General features: G+C 35.6%; 1 protein-coding gene across 5 annotated transcripts in view; it reads right to left on the bottom strand.

Annotated features, from left to right (window-relative positions):
• Positions 1 to 13551: 13551 nt before the first annotated feature.
• The window catches only part of CEP44 (centrosomal protein 44), a 29119-nt gene continuing 26926 nt past the window's right edge, over positions 13552 to 15744 (bottom strand). For 4 of the 5 annotated variants that reach the window (XM_087866585.1, XM_045799419.2, XM_087866586.1 and 1 more), the window contains 3 exons: positions 14820 to 14944; positions 14527 to 14564; positions 13552 to 13761 (listed from right to left, as the gene is read on the bottom strand). In XM_087866585.1, coding sequence (XP_087722711.1) covers positions 13719 to 13761; positions 14527 to 14564; positions 14820 to 14944 — 206 coding nt within the window. In that variant the 3' untranslated portion in view covers positions 13552 to 13718. The remainder of the gene's footprint in view (positions 13762 to 14526; positions 14565 to 14819; positions 14945 to 15744) is intronic. The other variant, XM_045799420.2, reaches the window with a different exon arrangement.

Here is a 15744-nt window from a genome sequence, read left to right as displayed (position 1 = left end):
GGTAAAGGTCCTTAGGGTGATATACAGAATTCTACCTCTCTACTCTCACTTCTCATCAAGATTACTAACTTTTTTTTTTTTGGCAATTTCATGCAATGCTACTATGAATAAGTATCAGCTGAGAGTCATGGGGGATAAGTGCTTAGAGACCCTGGGGTTCCTCTTGGAACTTTTTTGTTTTCTACCAAATCCCTTCAGTAACTTCTGGAACCTCCCAAAGTTCCACGGTACGCAGTTTGAGAATTAGGGCCCTGAGGTAAATTTCCCTGTCTGGGGGAAGAAACCAAGGCTCAGAGGTTGATCTACTTACCCCAGGAACCCTTAACCAATGCCATCAGGAAGGAAAAGGTGGGGAAATATTCTGGAGTGGGATGAATGCTCAGATGGTGGCCTTGATCTCAGGCTTTGTCTGCCTCCAACAAGGCCACTGAAATAGTTCAGCCCCACAGGTGTGCAAATTGAGGGCTTCAGCCAGTGTGACATCACACCTGATCCTGTACCCTTGGCATCCAGACTGCCAGCTCCCCTTCTCAATCTCACTGGTTTCACTAAGGATATGAGTAACATCAAAGGAGGAATTTGAGCACTGGCACCACTTTCTAAATGGCTCTATTGGGGAAAACCATGGCTGGCAGAGCAGAAAGGGTGGATAAGGACAGTGTAGGAAACATGGGTGTGGAATGATCTGGCCTTTCCCCATGGCTGGCAGTTTGAAGTCTTTTGCCAGTTGAGGCTGAAAGTCTTTCCAGGTTGCATGTGTAAAGGGAGACCATCTCCAGTTCTTACAGTTGGTTCGGCTTGCCAGCCAAGCCATAAGCGCTAGCACGTGCCTCTTGTTGACCCTGTGTTTTGTCCATATGAACATCTAAAGTATTTGAGAGATACAAGGGTGTTGGTCTTAGAGCTGTTAAACCATCCTAACATTGGCATTTTCTCAAACAGTCCAGAGAGTTATCCCTCGGTATACACACCTGGACTTTGGAATGGTGGGGGTGGGGGTGGGGCAGTCACAAGCTGCATCTTCTTCACACATACGATAGGTGTGCACACTGGCCTTAGCTCCAGTGCCCAGTTCTCAGCCTTCAGGACTGGAATTCCCACATGGCTACAACTTAGTTGTTTTCCCCTCCTTGGTGAGATTTCTGGGCCTCTGTGCATATATGGTTTCCTCTACTCATCAAATCAATGAGGTCATAAATTCCCTTTATATACTTAAGGCCGTATAAGTTAAGCTATTTGTGCCATAGATGCAGGATGCTGAAAATATGGTCAAGTAGCTTCCAATCTGACATATTTGCAGGGCTACCCTCTGTGTGAACTGCCAATTCTTCAGGAAGCCCCCATCTTTCCAGACAGTAATTCAAGTATTTAGTATTATGTCAAATTTATTTTCTGTCTTTTATGGATTGTGCATTTTGTGTATCAAGAACTATTTCCCTACCCCAGTGTCATGAAGATAATCTTTTTTTATCAGTGCTTATTCAACTTTAATAGGCATATTTTAAAATGCATATATAGCTCAAAGGCGATGTTGATACTGGTGTTTACAGACCTTACTTTTCTATTTTCATATTTATATCTTTGATCTGCGTGAAAATGATTGTGGATGGTGTAAAAAGAGGTTCTAACTGCATTTTCCCTTATACTGACAGCCACGTGTTCCCACAACTATTTACTGAATAATCCATCCCTTCCCCATTAATAAGTAATGCAATATTTTTCTATATCTTATTCTATACAGTCTATTTGGGGTCTCTCTGCTCTAATAGCCTGACTGCCCTGCACTACTACAACTGTGGAAGAACTCTAATTACTGTTAAAATTACTACAGTTTTAGAAAAGCCACACCCCATTCCCCCTCAAAATTGTCTTAGTTATCTTTGGGGACTTTTTCTTTCTTAATCTCTATGATCTTAAATTCTGGAGTAAATTCTGAAGAATTTGGTTGGAATTAATAGTGATGACATTATAAACTGGGTGAGGATGGACCATCCTCATTGACAATTCCTAGCATGACGATGGTAGGTCTCTCCATTAATTTGGATTTTCTTTGTTTTTATTTTACATAAGTTTTATAATTTTCTACATGAAGATCACAACATCTTTTTATTACATTTGTAACTATGTACATTCATTATCTATTCCTTTCATATATATGTACATATATGTATATATGTACATATTTTATGTACATATATACATATATATATGAAAATCTCCATTCATGGCTCCTCTATAGAAATAAAAGTGATTTTTGTATATAGATTTAATACCCCCAAATTGACCAAATTCTATTACCTACAAAAATTTGTCTAACTGATTTTGGTTTTTCTACATAGCCCTTCTCATGGCTAAAAGTCAGTGATAAAGAGAAATCTTAAGTAAAAAAGCAGAGTAAAAAGAATCTGTAAAGGAACAAAGATAAAAATGAGACTTCTCATCAGAAATAATGCAAACCAAAAAACAGTGGAGAGGCATCTTTAAATGGCAGAAAGGAAGAAGAACAAAGCTGTTCACCTAAAATTGTCTATCCAGCAAAAACGTCTTTTTTTTTTTTAACATCTTTTGAAAACGAAAGACTTTTTCAGAATTCATCACTAGCAAACTAGTGAGAAAAGTTAAAGAAGCCCCTTCAGGCAGAAGGAAAATGATACCAGGAGAAAATATGGCTCTATATAAAGGAATAAATAGCACCAGAAATGGCAAATACGTGGGCACACGTGATTTTTTAAAAAATTATGTAAACCTCTTTAAAAAAGAAGGAATTATTGAAGCGAATTTAACGACAATGTTTTGTGGAGTTTATACCACATGTAGAGGTAAAATCCGTAACAAAAGGCTTGAGAGGGAATGGAAATATGTTATAATATTCTTGTTGAACTACCTGAATTAGTATAATATTATTTGGAGGTAGCCCGTAACAAGTCAAAGATTTATACAGCAACCCTTACGGCAACCACCAAAACCAAAACCAAAAAAAAAAAAAAAAAAAAAAAAGTATACCTATAATAAGCCAATGAAAGAAATAAAATAGAAACATTAAAAAATTCAATTAGTGTAAAATAATGTAGGAAAAGCAGCCAGAACAACAACAACAAAAGGAACTAAGACCAAACGGGAAACAGAAAACAAATAAGGTGGTAGATTTTAAACCCAACCATATCCATAATCAAATGAAATGTAAATGACCCAAACACTCCAGAGATTTTCAGATTAGATGAAAGAGCAAGACCAAATTATAGATTACCTTCAGAAAGTCCATTATAATTACACCCACAGATAACTTTAAAGATGGGAAATAATTACTGTAATAATACTTTCTAAAAGAAGGCTGGAGTGGCTATATTAATGTCAAAGTAGATTTCAGAGGAGAGGCTATTACTAGACAAGCAGGGCCATTTCATAATGATAGTCAATTTGTCATGAGGAAATAGTCAAAATGTTTATATGTCTATAATAACAGACTCCCAATACATGAGGGAACTAAATGTTTTTTGTAGCCACCAACTACAGTTATAGTTGGAGATTCCAACCACCCTTCTCTCAATAACTAATACATAGATCAATTGGATGTTATTAAAATTTAAAATTTCTGCTCTTTAAAATACACTGTTAAGGAAATAAATGAGAAGCTAGATTGGGAGAAGTCTTCACAAAACATGTACCTGACAAAAGACTCTTACAGCTCACTAGGAAGACGACCCTAATTAAAATATAGGGAACATGGGGCACTTGGGTGGTGCAGTGGACTAAGTGTCCGGCTCATGGTTTGGCTCACGTGGGGATCCCAGGGTCGTGAGATCGAGCCCCGTGTGGGAGCTCTGCACTCAGCAGAGTTGACTTCAGATTCTCTCTCCACCCCCCTGCCCCTCCTGGTTGTGCTCTCTCTAAAATAAATAAATAAATCTTTAAAAAATAAAATATAGGGAACAGCTCTGAACCAAACTTCACCAAAGATACACAGATAGCAAATAAGTATGTGATGCTCAACATCTTAGAGAAATGGAAACTAAAATTGCCATGAGACACCATTATGCACGGCTTCAATCAGGTCTATTCACTGCACCGTTGAGGGAAAGATTACCGCCCTATGGAGATGGCCCAACATAGGACACCTAATACAGGACAGATGAGCTCAACAACAGTTTAAGTTCCATGTACTCACAGCCTGTGGGAGGAAGACACTGCATGCCATGCAGGGCCACACGGGAGTAACACCGGGAAACAGGGAACAGGTAGGGGCTGTGGGAGGTACACTTCATAGCATTATGAGGTGCCCCCTGGTTGCTGCGTAGGGATGTGATTGGCTTCTCTGAATAACTCTGTCTGGCATGAAACGTTGATAAAACCAAGTGTTGGTGAGGATGCAGAGAAATGGAAATAATAAATTGCTGGTGGGGGAAGTAAAATGGTACAGCCATTTTGGAAAACAGCTTAGCAGTTTCTCAGAAAGTTAAATATAACTTTATCATGTGACTCAGCTATCATTCTTAGGTATTCATCCAAGAAAAATGAAAATGTGTATTCAAGCAAAGACTTGTATTCAAATGTTGGAACAGCCTCATTCATAGTATCCCCAAACTGGAAATAACCATCAACTAATGGCACAATACAGAAATTGTGGTATTTCTACATAATAAAATAACTACTCAGCAATATTAAAGGAATGAACTACTAATACACATAATATGGATGATTCTCAAAAGCCAAATACTGTAGGGTTACATTTACATGAAATTCTAGAAATTATAAAATTAAAATGACAAAATGCAAATTAGTGGTTGCTAGGGACCAAAATTGGAGGGAGAGGAGTAATTACAAAGTTGCCTCTTCTGTATGTTGATTAGGGTGATGGTTGCAAGAATGTATACACTTGTTAAAGCCTAAATTAGTGAACGTGATTGTATTTAAATTATTCCATAATAAGACTGATGAAAACACATGAGGGGGAAAAAGCCCTCAAGGCCTTAGGATTCTACTATCAGCAAATTATCTTAGGGCAGGTGCTGTTTTAGGCAAGTTTGAGACTCTAAATTTGTTTTCTCTTGTCCTGTAGGAATTTCTTCTCATTTCCTGCCATATTTATTGTATTTTCTATTGAATATTTGATGATTTGTTGCAGGATTTTTTTTAATTTTTAAAATATCTTGTCTACCATATTGCTACAAGCAGAAATTTCATTTTCTCTCAAAATTCACTGGCTTATAGTACTTTAAATGAGACCTATCTACTTTTGTGTAAAATTTCCTCACCTTTTTAAATGGGAGAAACTCCTACTAGGGCTAAAAATATATCAATGCTTAAAATATGGAGAATGATTTTAAAAGTTAACAACTTGAAAATTAATGCTACATACTATATTTCGCATTTAAATACATTACCAGATATAGAAATATAATAGCTAAATAAACAGCTGATTTTAAATTGAAATTAGTTCAAGTTGAATTTAGAAATCAGTAAAAGTTGTCCATAAAATTTGAATCATATAGTAACATGGGGTTAGTGTTCATTTACCAAAGCGTTCATTTATCAAACCATAAAATGAACTGAAAATGTCCTAGGTAGCAGGCATGGTCTAAGTGTGGAGGGCACATCAGTAAACAAAACTCAGGTTGTTTCTCACACAGAGCTTATAGTATAGCAGGGAGGACAGACCTTATGCAACGATTGTGAATAATGGCTTTAATAATGTACAAATTAAAACGAAGAAAAATTACAGGGTGCTTTAATAGTATGTAATGGGAACCCTAAAGCATGCTAGGTACTTAGGGAATGTTACCTGAAAGAAGTTATGTTTAATCTGAAACCATGGGGTAAGTAGAAGTTCCTAGACGTGGTGGAGACGATAGGAAACAAAGACTTGGGTTGCTGTGCTTGGGTGGCTCCATCAGTTAAGCGTCTGACTTCAGCTCAGGTCATGATCTCAGGGTCTGGGCATTGAGCCCCATGTCATGCTCCATGCTCAGCAGGGAGTCTTCCTGTCCCTCTGCCTCTCCCCTTCTGCTTCCCCCTCCTCCTGCTTGTGCTCTCCATGTCTCTCTCTGTCTCTCTCTCTCAAAATCTTCGAGGAAAAAAGAAAGAAAAAGAAACAAAGACTGGGAACTAGGAAGCATTTCAGGTAGATGGAACAGTATAAGGTCACGGCAAGTCCAGCATATTCAAACATTGAAAAAGCACAGTATATAAAGGGTGAAAACCTAATCCTAACCCAAAGGGTGAGGGAAAATGGAACAGAACATGCTTCAAAAAATGTTGCAAAATTGAGAAAAGGATAAATGGAATACTGAAATGCTTTCACATTTTAACACTTTGATTTTTTTTAATCTTCATTCAAGCATTCAACAGTGGTGGCATTTTTTAGTTTTCTAGTTTGAATGTCAACAGACTAACAATAATCAGAATTTAAAAACACAAGTGATTCTAAACTAGTAAGAATCACTTACTGAGAAGATGACAATACTGATTGGGTAAGTTGATGAATGCTTAACGGTTCCTGCCTTCCTTTCCTCTCTACTCAAACCCAATCCATCTATTGATACCGCTTCCTAAATATATCTTCTTAAATATAAGATGCATTTTTTCCTCTCCCATTTTAACACTTCTCAAATTGGATTGTACATAACAAATGGTTTTTTTTGAAGAGTTAATGAGACTTTTTATCACTGAATTTTAATTTAAATGTAAAATATGGACTCCCAAAATCACTTTCCATATAGTCAAGAAGGTGACTCTGGGACATGATACTGAAAAGTTAATATGTATGCAGAGGAGGATTGCTTGTAACCCTTTGGGATATAATTAAGGTAAAAAACTGGGAAATTTCTCAGCATACACACAGATATTTCAAAGACAGAAGACATTGGTATGACCTACGCATGTTTAGTGAGGAATCATTTCTGATCAGACACCAAACATTGATTTGTACAAAGTTTACACCTCATTTTGGAAAAAGAATGTTCTAACTCTTACACATAATTTAACTGAGTAAAGGAAAAAAAATTAAATGCATTCAAAACCCTAAACTATCCATTTGAAAGGGGAAGAAACCCAAGATACTGAACATGGGTTATAAAAAGTCGCATTTAGATGAAAGCAATTCAAAAGAATCAGAATTTGAAAGCTTAAATTCAAAAGTTGATTATGATAACAAAGCAAGAGGTATGTTAAGTGGAAATTAGTGCTCCTCAAACTAGGTAGCTACAAATTACCTTGGGTTCTTGGTACAGTGCAAATCTGATTCGTAGATGGTGTGAATGGCTGAAGATTTTGTGTATTTAATTAAGATCCCAGTTCAGGACCAATTAGGCAAAACAGCAGACCAATTATTAATGTAATATCACTCCCCATGCAGATACTAAATTGAAGATAGTCCTTAAACAAGATCAATTTAAATGCAATTTACGAGGAGTCTTAAATGAGAAGAACTACATTTTCTCAATCCCATTATTTCCCTCCATCTCCACTGCCATCATAAACCGAGTCATCCTTACCATCTCTTTGGTAGATTACTGTAACGGCCTCTAAACAGTTTCTCTGCCTCTAGCCTTGCCACCTCTTACTCATTCTCCAGAATGTAGCACAAAAATGCTTCAAAAACTCAAATCTGGTTAGATATTCTGCTGCTTACCTTTTCCACTAAATACAGACTGTCCCTGGGGCCTGGATGAAGGGAACTCTCACTATCCTCCTCCCACCTACACACAATGCATGCTAGTCCTAGTGAATTTCCTTCAAATGACCTTCCTCTCAAGACCTGGTTTACACTAGCCCTTTTCTTAAACCTTCCCTGGCTATCCCTCATTCATCCTTTAGGATTTACGTTAACAGCACAGATTAACAGCACTTCTTAGAATTCTGCCTTCTCTCTCCCCAGATTAGTCAGATGTATCATACTTCCTTGTCAGTACTTACAAGACGTTATTACTTATTTGTCTTTTCCTGCTCAGCTTTTAGCTCAGTGAGAACAGGAACCAATGTTTATCTTGTTCTCTGCCTATGGCCAGTGTCTAGGTGCACCGTTTGAGACCCAGGAAACACTTCTATCAACTGTGAGTTTAAATCATTCATTAACATACCAACAAAGTACGCTGACCCTTTTCTAGAACACATGCTGATTAGATCTTTCTTCCCTTAATACATTCCATTGAAAGGATATAGCATGACTGACCAGACTCCAACTTTCAACTTGATAAAATCTTACTTATCTGGAAACCTAGATTATAATTTCATTATAATTTGATATTCATTCAGTCAACAAATGACTAATTTGTAATGAATAAACAAGGAAACGAATAATCAAAGGCTAGGCACTAGGGGAAATAAACATTGGAAGAAAGGCTGAAAACCAAAAGACAGAGCCAATGGAGATTAAAGTCATAAACAAATAATAACTATGAAATTGGTGTAAAAATCAAAAGTATAAACATGGCACTAAAGCAACAAAGAGATAGGAGCATATAACTTGGCTTCTGAGTTGAGAAAAGCCTTTTTAAGGAAGGTACAGTGTCTTAGAAGATAAGCCAAATGGAGGGAAAATCATTCTCAGCAAAAGAAACTCTGAGAAACAAACTGAGGGCTTTAGAGGGGCGGGGGGTGGGGGAATGGGATAGGCTGGTGATGGGTAGTAAGGAGGGCACGTATTGCATGGTGCACTAGGTGTTATACGCAACTAATGAATCATCGAACTTTACATCAGAAACCAGGGATGTACTGTACGGTGACTAACATAATAAAAAAATATAATAATAATAAAAAAAAAGAGACTGTGCAAAAGCACACCTGAAGCGAGCACTATGCACACCGACAGTAGAATCGTAGGTGACGACTCTGGAAATACAGACGGGAAATGAAAAAGATCCTCACTGTCCAGAAGTTTGGGCTTTGCTCAGTAGGAATAAGGGAAACTTAAAAGACATTTTAACCAGCAGCATAGCATAATCAAAGGAACATTTCAAAAAACACAATTTCCTGGTAGTGTGGCTCTATTAAAGGAGGCAAGACTATAAGCAGAGAGATCAGTGAACAGTGCAGACAAAGAATAGAAGTGGGAATGCAGTGGCAATGGGAAAGGAGATTAACGGATAAAACAGTATAAAGGGTAGGACTTGCAGTGGGATTAGGAGTAGTAATCTCTGGCTGAGTGACATTCTGTATTGTGTTCTTGATAGCAACTGTCACTTTGTAAAACAAAAACCAACAACCTGAATTAGGATTTGGAGAAGGTTAATACATATTTCTTCTCCAAAGTGGGGGATGAGAGAAACAGAAAGTGAGTCAGTAGTAATGTACCTAAAAATGATCAATCCTGGTACCATTTGAATTCAAAGGAGTAGTGTTACATTTATAACAATCATTAACCAGTCCGTATTTTATTTTAAAACTTTTTCATAAATATCCTAACAGGGATACATTCTTAGAGAATCTCAGAAGTTAGTTTCAGAGGCATCAAGATAACTAAAGAAGTAGAAACACTGTCTAGTGAGGACCCAGAAAGAAGGAACCAAGTCAGGGTAAATTTTACTGATATACCGAAAAGTGAAAAGCAGTAGTAGATGGGAGACCTGCGGTTCTATCCACAGGGATGATCAAAAGACATTTAAAAAACAGGTATAGAATAATTTTAGTGCATACCCAGTAGTGTGTTTGACGATTTCAACACCAAAGAAATTGAAGAGCTATACCCAATGATTTCATAAACTGACTGCTGTCCAAGTAGTACAGCTCAACTTCAGTGAACTGAATGATTGGGTACAAATTAGGACTTACTCCACGGTATTCAGCTTTCCCATCTGAGTCCCACTGTTCAACTTTCTTGGGTAATTAATACTGATTCTTTGCTTTTTCTTACCACCTATCCATAATATAAAATTCAAATAATTTACACATTTGAGATACTTGAGTAAGTCCTCTTAATTTTAAAATGTTGAGTTGAACATTCTGCATTTAAAACCCTTTTTTAATAAAATCAAATTACAATATTCTATGAGTGATTTAGTTGGCTTCAGAGAGAAAAATAAGGCGGACACAATATATAGTCCCCATTCCTACAACTATTGGCTATAATAAAAATCATTATAAAATTAATATAAATTTTCACCACCAACACCCGAAATTTGCATGTTCTCAGTGCTGCTACTGCTGTCAGTACTGGTTTTCCAGCTTCCTTCATTCTGTGAATAGTGTAAGAAACCTGCCATTTTCACTAGAAACATTAAAACTCAAGTGACACAACAATTAAAGTTTTAATTTTGTAGTTTAAAGTTTCACACTACTCCACCTTTTCACCTTCTCTACAACTTTCAGCTTGAAAGGAAAGAGGACAGATGAACCTGGGGATTGTTAAAAAGTAAAAATTAAATCTATAATGTTGTTACTTGAGCTCCAAAAGTGTTGTAGTTTGTAAAATTGACAAGGTCCTTTAATTTTTAATGCTTCCCCAAGTGCCTGTCAATTATATAAAGCTGTGCGTAATGAATGGTATAAAATGCTGTTCCAAAGTCTTTAAGTTTTTATTTTTTAGTGAATATATTTATTCCATGTACATTACATTAAGAATACTAGAATACAAAAATACAGAGCTACTTTTTCTAACTTACTAATCCTTATGGATTGTCTAGGATTTTCATATTGTTGATGTTACTTTTCTTTAATCTGTTCTAACTAGTATTTTACCTTACACATTCTTCATAGTGTTCCTATATAATCTTTATCCAGACCTATTCACAAAGTATAGTACAGGTAGGGCAGCACAAGCTGCAGATGCCTTTGTTGGTAGTATAATAAACACCTTTTATCCAGGTTATGGGAGAATTAAGTGAATGGAGTTAGTGAAAATTTCAATTAATTAAGGGTTTAATAATGTAGCTCCAAATAATCTCTTCAGAATTCTCCTCTCTCACTTTCTAAAGATCCTCAAGTTAAATCCAAAGGGGTTTACTATTACAAGCTACTTACCAAGTTATCTGAGAAAATTTCTAAAAGAGTTAAGAAATAATTTGGCTCTTTCTTCAATAACTTCAACAAAGTCAGAATAGCCTTGTTTTCTGCAAAGATTATGTTGTCAGGGTAGTACAGAGATTCTTAGTAAGTGTAAATGTATAGTGTTATTATGAGTTGATTTATTAGTTCTTGTTTTAAGTTTTTACATAAAAATATAATTTATTTATTATTATTATTTTTTAAGATTTTATTTATTTATTTGACAGAGATAGACAGCCAGCGAGAGAGGGAACACAAGCAGGGGGAGTGGGAGAGGAAGAAGCAGGCTCATAGCGGAGGAGCCTGATGTGGGGCTCGATCCCATAACTCCGGGATCACGCCCTGAGCCGAAGGCAGACGCTTAACGGCTGCGCCACCCAGGCGCCCCTACATAAAAATATTTTAAAAACTGGATTCCAAATTTCCACTTGATAATAAGACATCTTTTACTATATTTTCAATAGCTACTTATATTTTGCATACTATCTGTAAATTAGGATTAAAGAAGTTTCAAATCATCTAATTGTACATACAATTGACCCCTGAACAACACAGGTGTTGGGGAGCCTACTGTCCACGCAAATTTGCATATAACTTTGGACTCCCCAAAAACCTAACTACTAATAGCCTACTGTTGACCAGAATCCTTTCCAATGACATAAAGTTGATGTAACACCTCTTTTTTTAAAGATTTTATTTATTTAATTGAGAGACAGACAGAGCAGGAGGAGGCAGGGGAAGAGGAAGAAGCAGACCTCCCAACTGAGCAGGGAGCCCAGTGTGGGCCTCCACGGGGTCTCCATCCCATGACCCTGGGATTATGACCTGAGCTGAAGGCAGATGCTTAACCGACTGAGTCAGTAGGTACCCCATACATACTGTATTCTTACAATTAAGTAAGCTAGAGAAAAGAAAATATTAAGAAAATCATAAGGAAGAGGGTGCCTAGGTGGCTCAGTCCCTTAAGCATTTGCCTTCAGCTCAGGTCATGGTCCCAGGATCCTCTGATAGATAGGAGTCTCGCACTGGGCTCCCTGCTCAGCGGGGAGTCTGCTTCTCACTCCCACTCTCTGTGCTCTCTCCCTCTCTCTCAAATAAATAAAATCTTAAAAAAAAGAGAGAGAGAAAGAATCATAAGGAAGAGAAAATACATTTACAGTACTGTGTTGGAAAAAAATCCACGTACCAGTGGACCTGCGCAGTTCTTGGCTGTTCACCCCTATGTGTTGTACAAGGGTCAACTGTATATGTATGCTATATAAAACAAAGAAAGGGAGGGAAGAAAGACACAAAGAGAATAGGAGACTTACTTTTTCTTCTGTGTTGCACAAGAAAACCTGAAAAATGTTTCTTTTTTTAAATAGAGTTTTTCAAAAAAGGAAATATAAAATAAGTTTTATGGAAAATCACTTGTTTTAATAAAAAGTAAAATACTGGTATATAAACCACAAGGTGGTGCTATAATTCCATGCTGGTACTGGTATTTTAGACGTTAATAGATTTTTTCTTTTATAACTGTAATCTTGATATTCTATTTTTTAATGGAAAAAATCAAAGTGGGTTCATTAATTCTAGAAATGTTTACTGAAATTCTACTAAATTTAAGCTTGTATGCTAACTTTAAAAATTTGTAAATGTTGAAGTCTTATGACTAAAAACATTACAATACTAAAAATGCCTCAAGTTATTTCTACACAGAATTTAATGTTAATAAAATTAACTTTTAATGTTAGTCTCATATGACAATATCACATTGCATACAGAATATAAACAAATAATAAATAAATATAATACAATCATATGATCTATTAAATAATAATAAAAAAAGAAAAAAAAACCTCCTTTTTTCCTTCCAAATAATGGAATCAATTTTCTTAAAGATTACCCAGGGCTATTATTACATTTTTTACGTATAAAGTTTAAAAAAGATCATTTGTCTAGTAATGTATCTAGTATTTTAAAGTGCATTTCATTTTTCTCTTGATTTAACTTCATCTAAGACCTTTTCTCTCTCTAGAAAAATACATAACTTCCCATCACTTAAAAGAAAACAAAAAACCATACTGTGTATCTTGTAATATTGGATGGCCACCATCTGTGTCTGTGCTGCTGGTCTTAAAATGTGTTATGGAATACAGCACTAAAATACTCAACACATTTTTCATGTTGAACTTTCTGACCTGTTGCCAAATACAAAAAGAGAATCATATCCTCACTCTTTCAGTGTTAACTGAAAATGTATTACTACTTTTTGATTAAGCATAAAATCGTATTTTTATTCAATTTTCAATGAGCATTTTTAACTTTTCATTACAACATATTAGCTAGTACAGATGGCAAGATGGTATGCACGAGAGCCTCCTGGGTACAATACGCAAGTCCCAATTGGAATGTTTCCAACAGGATGTAAACCACGGTCCACAAGCCTGTACTTTAAAAAACATATTACTTAGCACACTGCCAACAAATGTCAACACAAAAATACAGTGCTGTAATGACTTCACTCTGTAAAAGAAATGTACTGGCACGTAAGTTTTCCTTAAAAAAGTAAATCAGAGTAAAGAAATGTAATCATAGCATAAAAGTAAGTATTTATTCAATATTGAAACAACTCATACCAAATAGAATTCAAATTCTTCATAAAAATATTGCAGTATATTAAAATTTATAGAGAATTCTTAAAATATACAACATGTACAGTAGCCAAAGTCCTAGAGAAGTTCACGCAGAAAATTCTATAATTAGTGATTTGGACATTTCAGTAACTCTGCGGTTTCTTCAAACCTGCAATACAACAAATAAATAATATTAAGTAAAAAAAAATTCATAATGAGGCATAGGATTTAAATGGCTGAAATTATGCTTTTGAACCTAAAATAAATTACAGTGTTTTTCTTATCTATAGGTATAAATAATAAATTAAGTATATACTATGGCCAGAGGGGAGAAATAGCAACCAAAGTCAATTATGACTCTTTAATTCTTAGAGCATAAGTTATTTTAATATTTATCAAATTTCAAAACAATATAGTTCATTAAAGTAGTAGGATGCATAATAATCTTATATAAGTTCATTTCATATTTCTTTTTAATTGCTCTTTAATAACCATTTGTAGTTTCACATTTGTATAAGATACAAGTATCATTTTTAGTAGTGCTTACCAATAACTGAAAGACTGGCAATACTCTAATAATACTTAAAATGTCTCCAAACCATCCACTGACATATATTAAATATTTTGCTAAATCAGTTATCAAAAGTAGATAATACTCTTAACTTTCAACCAAAAATATCTCTGTACTGTTTAATCCCACAATTAATTCCATTAACAATGTTTTACATCACTTGTTGGAAACCAAAACAGTGACTCATCTCACAAACACATAACTGTAGGTAGATTTATTATCCACTGGAGTCCTGAAGGAAATTCCACACCTGATTGAGAGACCTTTAAGGTTTGAAACACATATGCACTTTCTATATATACTGTAATCCAATACAATTCCCTATAGAGAAATGAATTTCTGTTGCCCCTTTCTGTTACTTACATTTTTTTCATCCTTTCCATTTTCTGGATTGTTGTTTCCTTTAATTTAAAAAGCAACAAATTTAGGCGATTTCTCAAAGTAAACCATCATCAAAGATGGACCATGAACATATAAAACACACTCTAAAACATTGCATTAAGTACTATTTACTTATCATAAAGAATTTTTACGAGAGATGAAGATTTACAGTTTCACTATTTTTCTTGCCAACGGCATCTACAACTAAATCTAATGCTTGCTTGTTCTCCCGACCTTAGAAAGGAATCATCTACACAGCTGCCAGCTTTTCTTACCTCTGAATTCTCTTTCAAACCACAGTAACTACCAGTTGAGGTTCTGGGAGTTGAATCTGATGACACTGTACTATAGCCGGAGGATAGAGGAACACTTGTTTGCCTCTCCGCTTTGCTCTCTCTACCTGTGGAGAAATTCATTTTTGGGTTACCTTTTCCTTTCACAGTGGAGTCATATCTAAAAATTTTATGTATAAAAATTTTATGTACACAGGGCGCCTGGGTGGCACAGCGGTTAAGCGTCTGCCTTCGGCTCAGGGCGTGATCCTGGCGTTATGGGATCGAGCCCCACATCAGGCTCCTCCGCTATGAGCCTGCTTCTTCCTCTCCCACTCCCCCTGCTTGTGTTCCCTCTCTTGCTGGCTGTCTCTATCTCTGTCGAATAAATAAATAAAATCTTTTAAAAAAAATTTTATGTATAAACTGAAGAAAAACAGACATTTAATATGAAGTGGCTGCTGTTATAGACCCAGATAAATTTTTATTATTCTTTTAAGATAGCGACCTAGACATAGAGATTTAGATGTTTAAAATAGGCCAATAAAAATGACAAAAGGTACTGTTACCTTTATGACAGAAATCAATTGAAAAAATAGGCAAGTTCACAATTTTTAAGTATAAGCTACTGACTCAGGTATATTCTTAAAGCGGTGGTTAACTATCACTAACACTGACTATACTTTTTAAAAATCGAGAAACATTCTATCCTAAGTTAACATGTATGGAAAAAACGACGCTTAAAATTCAGGGTTTACAGATTTCTTTTTCAAAGAATTGAACAACTTTCCACTTTTGGTATGCTGATACCATTTATTCAACAAAATGATGGCAATTTTTTCCTACAACTAAACCAATTATAAAACATCACAGATAAGACATGCTGCTATTAAATCAATCACATAAGCCATATGTTTTAGTCAGGATA

This window comes from Ursus americanus, chromosome 13, assembly GCF_024610735.1.
Source record: "Ursus americanus isolate L20-20 chromosome 13, mUrsAme1.1.p, whole genome shotgun sequence".
NCBI lineage: Eukaryota > Metazoa > Chordata > Mammalia > Carnivora > Ursidae > Ursus > Ursus americanus.
The sequence above is the reverse complement of the archived record's forward strand: the minus strand, read 5'-3'. Positions and strand labels throughout refer to the sequence as shown.